We start from the raw sequence: 5,762 nt of genomic DNA, 5'->3' as shown, positions 1-5,762 counted from the left end.
GTACAAAAATTAAATTTTTTATAATAAAAGACTGCTTTAAGAAGCGGTAATAAAACCGTCCCAAACAAAACCTTAGTCTACTCATAGTAGAACTTTTTGTTAGTAGAAAATAATATTTAAGCCTATTAAAACAAACTCATACACACATCACATATGCAAGACTTGAATCCAAGACATCTTTGTAAGAGCAAAAGCTCCCAACCAAGATACCAAGGTGAGTTGTGTCATAGTAGAACTTTTAAGCTATAAAGATAGATTAATTGTTCGAAAAATGAGACAAAATAGTATTTTTTGTCCCATATTCTCTTAAAATTGTAACTAAAGCCAATATTTTTAGCGATATTAATGGTGATGCGGTGAGTAATCGTTGGATCGTTAGAAGAAGCAAATGCAAGAAGGATTTCCAAGAAAAAGAGAACAACCCAAGCTCAAAGGCTTCAATTCATATAATATTCATCAATATCTCAACTCTTCATACATCATACTATATATATATATATATAAATACTATATATATATTAGGTAGAAAACTAGAAAGTTCTAGAATCCTATAACAAGCTTGTAAAGAACTACATAATATTCGTCCAAGGAATGATTTAAGTTAAAATGCTCCGCATCAAATGATCTTAAAGTCACACTAAAAAAAAAAAAAAAAAAAAAAAACTACTGCTTCTATGGTTAAAAAAGTGGCTGCAACCTTTCAGGTTGCATAACTAAATGGCCTTATTTTTTAGTCAAATTTGTTAAGAAATCATAAATTATTAGCAAATTGAAAGTTCATATCTTGGAGATGTGAGACATCCCTTATATTGGAGCATCACATCTTAGAGAAATTAAAAAAAGATTTGCTTCTTAGGTAGATTGAAAAAATATATGGGGCTAAACAGAGCATAAGAAGAAGTGATGAATTTAAAAGGTGATTGGAAAGAATATATCTAATTTACATAGTTTTTCTAAATGCTAGGTCATTACCAATTCAACATCAAGGGTGAGAAGATGACCACTTTAGAGATACCAAAATTTTACATTCAATACATATTTAATGTTGATGTATTCATCTTTACTTGTAATGCACATAGGAAGGCGCTCAATGGTGTTAACATATGGAGAAATTATTGTGTGCGGAATCCGAACGTGTTCGAAGGCGAATTCAGACATGCCAGGTCATCGGGGCCCAGTGCATCTGGTGACGTGGCGCATTCGGATTCATCTCCGAATGCATTCGAATTCCGCACACAATAATTTCTCTAACATATGTAGTGTGATTGACCTTTTTTGTTTTTGGAATAGTTAGATTTCAATTTTAAGTTTCATTTAGATAGTTTTTTTATTGTTTTCTAAATCAGCTTCTTGTATAATAATTTTTAGTTTAAAAAAATCTTGTATGAAAAACTGCTTTAAAAAAGCAATAAAAAAATATCTCAAATGAAATATTAATGGATTAGATGCTTGGGTCCTAGAGCCTTAGTGGCCCAATCTTCTAAGCTAACAAATTACACATTGCCCTAGGTGATTCCTAATCAAGCTTGAAACTTGCATGTTAGGCTGGATCAATATAGGAATGCTAAGCATTTCTAGCAGCAATTTCCATAAAAAAATTATAAAATTCCATTACTAAAGCTAATTTCTTTTTTTGGAAGCGGGGCATCTATCCGTTGGCACCCCTTAGAGGAGGCGCTTGTCAGAATAACTAATTCCTCGGTGGGCCTAACGACAACCAGCCCCACAGGTGCCAGACCACGCACTTATTTTCTCCCCACTTAAGCAGTCGTGCCTCTTGAGAGAGGAATTGAACGTGGGTTGGTGGGTTCCCAACCACGCTCGCCTACCAACCCAGCTAAGCTCAATGGGGTACTAAAGCTAATTTCTAATGGAAATATCATTAAAAGCTACAAAGAAAAAAGTTTTCAATGTATTTATTTCTACCAGAAATAGTTCTAGCGGATTGCTCGTAGAAAAGCTGATGGATTAAAAACCATCACAAAGGAGGTTTCTGCCAGAATTATCAATGGATGAAAATCATCAATAATTCTATCTTATTAACATAAATGTTTGACAAAATTACTGACAGAAATATCTGTCAGTAAATTTGGTTGATAAATAAGTGGATTTATTCCATTGTTAAATCCATCAATTTTTTTTCGATGATTTCTTTCACTAATTATTAGTTAGAATGTCATTACAGACCACTTATCTATAGAAATTTGTCGAAAACTTATAGGAAACATTAAAAAAAAAAAAGTTAAGGAATATTTTACCTAATGACCTCTATTCTCAATGTGAAGAATTGAGTTGACTATATGAAAGGGGATGCAAATACGCCCACAATCAAAAGCTCAATTTCATTTATTATGGTCCATCTTCCCAACATAATTAGGGTTGCCCCAAATTATGTACAAATCATCTAGGCCAAATGTTCTCACATATCAATAAAGTTCACTCACCTAATTTATGAATATCGATGAGCATGTCTAGCAGGCGAGTCAAACTCTGTTTCTCAAATTTTTTATTTTTTTATTTTATCATTATATTGAGGGATCTATAAGCATACGGTTCAGTCACATATTGTATTAACCTATTTTACCAAACTCTGTCTATATATACACATTTATCTCTCAGAATTAATACACAGTTTTACATTTCTTTATTACGTTTTCTCTCTCTTCCGTCAGCTCTGTTCCGTCTCCAGCGGAACTCCTCCTTCTCCTCTAAACTCTTCTCATGGTATCAAGAGCCGCTAATGGGAGATCAAGAATCATCTTCTTCCCTCCCTCCCAACTCCACCACAACCACCGACATGTCCAACGACCTTGCTATTCCGTTATCACTCAAATTTCTAATCTCTAATATCAAGAACCTCATTCCCCACCCCCTTTCTCCTGAGAATTATGCCATTTGGCGTCTCCAAGTTTCACAAAACTTCTCCGCCAATGGTTACTCCGATCATCTCACCGGGAAATGTCTTCCTCCACCTGACTCCACCTCCGTCGATTCTGCTCGATGGCACCTCATCGATAGTCATCTAATCTCTGCACTCTTCTCTACTATATCGCCTCCTCTTCTTCCCTATGTCATCACCGCTAAAACTTCGCAAGAAGTCTGGATGACGCTCGAACACCGGTTACAATCCACAAGCCGATCTCGAGTTATACAACTCAAGAACGAGCTTCATCATATACAGATGAACAATCTTACTATGCAGCAATATTTGTCGCAAATCAAGAATATAGTAGACAATATCGTTGCCGCCGGTACCAAGATAGATCCGGAAGACGTAGTTCTCTACACCCTCAATGGACTACCACCTTCCTACAACTCGTTCAAAACGGCGATCCGCACTTCTCCACTACCGGCTGATCTCAAAAATCTCTATTCACTGCTCTGCAGTGAAGAGATTCACATAAATCAAGATTTACAAAAAGATCATTCAGCTCTCAATGCTACAGCCCTCTATGCTACTTCTCAAAATCAGTCCAGAAACCGTTATCAAAAACGGTTTAACAAATCCAAGAATCCTCAACCTCGGCAATCCGACGGCAGTGAGGCCATTCCTTCTCCGCCACGCCTTCTACAGCTCGCCCAACTTGCCAAATCTGTGGCAAGATTGGCCACATTGCCATTAACTGCTGGCACCGGTGCAATTTCAAATTCGCACCCACAATAACCAACGGTCCTTGTGCAATGCTTGCTCAACCGTCGCCGAACTCCTCACAGCTGTGGATCTTAGACTCTGTAGCAACCACACACCTCACCTCCGATAGCAATATGCTTCACCAACCTTCTCCTTTCACAGGTCAAGAATCCGTCACCATTGCGAACGGCTCCTCACTACCGATACAAAACTACGGTCAAGGTTTTCTTCCATTACTGGACACGCCCCGTAAGCTTCACTTATGCAATCTTTTACATGTTCCTTCCCTTAATCACAATCTCTTATCAGTCTCTAAATTAACCAATGATAACAAGATTTCCATAACTTTTGACTCTAATGGCTTTACTGTTAAGGATACGCATGACAATCATCCACTAGTTCGTGGCCAGCTACATAACGGTCTCTACCAACTACATGTTGCTCAAGACAGTCACCCGCAAGCCCTCCACACTACTACAACATCTTCGGCTACCTGGCACGCTCGTTTGGGTCATCCGAACAACCAAACTCTCCATGCGTTAGCTCAAGACATTCCAGAGATTAAGAACTTTTCTTTATCATTTTTCTGCAATTCTTGTAATATGGCCAAGATCCACAAACATTCTTTTACAAATAGTAGCTCAGTTACCTCACACCCATTCGAGCTTATTCACTCGGACGTATGGGGGCCGGCACCTATTGCTTCTTTACATGGTTTTCGATACTATGTTATATTTGTGGACGACTATACTATATACTCTTGGCTGTACTTCATGCACTCAAAACATGAAACGCTTACAAAATTTAAATTGTTTTGCAGCTTCATACAAAATCTACATAGCTCCTCTCCTAAAATTTTTAGATCCGATGGCGGAGGGGAATTCACAAGCCTCGCGTTTAAATCCTACCTCCAGGACCACAGTATTCTACACCATATAAGCTTTCCTCACACACCCAAACATAACGGCCTTGCGGAAAGGAAGCACATGCATCTCCTTGACATAACTCGCGCCTTGCTGCATACCTCTCACCTTCCAGATCAATTCTGGGCGGATGCGTTGGTCACCGCAAACTACATGATAAATCTTCTTCCCTCCAAATCCTTTAATAACAATTCTCCTCATAAAGCAATGTACAACAAACCTCCTTCCTACTTACATCTTCGCTCGTTTGGATGCCTTTGTTATCCGTGGTTAAAACCATACACAACAAATAAACTTTAACCCCGATCTCAACAATGTGTCTTCATCGGTTACTCACCGCATCACAAGGGCTACAAATATTACAACTTGTACAACCACAAAACTTATCTCTCCTGTCACATTATCTTTTATGAAACTACTTATCCCTACAATAGAACGCATCAAAACAACCCTCCAACTGAGACCACTACCCAGCAATCCATTTACCCTAAAATTCTGGTCCCGGTTTCCACAATTCCTCCCAGACACACTCCAGAAAACTTCTCAACTAATTCTCCAAACACTCACAACATAACTCAACCGACCGTCACCATTCCAAACTCTCCTCATCTCACCTCTCATAACAAGCCTTACATTCACCTCGATCAACCGCGACCGCCTCAATCCCATCCTATGCTAACCAGATCAAAAGCCAGAATATTCAAGCATAAGCAAATCCTCAGCCTCAACTGCTCAGCCGATCCAAATTCTACTCCACTGACTTATAAACAGGCGTCCAAGTATACACATTGGCAGACCGCAATGCAAGAAGAAATAACGCTCTCCACAACCAACACACTTGGTCTCTCGTACCCGTTCCTCCAAACAAACCTATTCTCGGTTGCAAGTGGACTTATAAAACCAAAGTTCATCCCACGGGTAAGCTTGATCATTACAAAGCAAGACTAGTAGCTCTTGGCTACAATCAAACATACGGAGAAAACTACACTGAAACGTTCAGTCCTGTTGCAAAGATGCCTACCATACGTATACTCCTCACCCTGGCCGTAATTCGCAATTAGAAAATGCTCCAACTAGATGTTTCCAATGCCTTTCTCCACGGCGATCTACCCGACGACATTTACATGCGCCAACCACCCAGATTTGAGGATACAAGTCAAGCAAACCTCGTCTGCAAATTACACAAATCTCTCTACGGCCTCAAACAG

At 38.9% G+C, this 5,762-nt stretch overlaps 1 protein-coding gene across 1 annotated transcript; it reads left to right on the top strand.

Moving 5' to 3' along the window:
- The first annotated feature begins 2,740 nt into the window (after positions 1-2,740).
- On the top strand, positions 2,741-3,664 carry LOC110106119. The gene has a single exon (XM_020835882.1). The coding sequence runs from the start codon at positions 2,741-2,743 to the stop codon at positions 3,662-3,664; it is 924 nt and encodes a 307-aa protein (XP_020691541.1).
- Positions 3,665-5,762: the final 2,098 nt, after the last annotated feature.

Source organism: Dendrobium catenatum, unplaced genomic scaffold, assembly GCF_001605985.2.
Source record: "Dendrobium catenatum unplaced genomic scaffold, ASM160598v2 fragScaff_scaffold_853, whole genome shotgun sequence".
NCBI lineage: Eukaryota > Viridiplantae > Streptophyta > Magnoliopsida > Asparagales > Orchidaceae > Dendrobium > Dendrobium catenatum.
Note: the sequence above shows the minus strand (reverse complement) of the source record. Positions and strands in the feature narration are given on the sequence as shown.

Bases quoted from the DNA above. Each gene is read 5' to 3' on its own strand.
- LOC110106119 (XM_020835882.1), top strand. From the start codon at position 2,741: ATGGGAGATCAAGAATCATCTTCTTCCCTCCCTCCCAACTCCACCACA.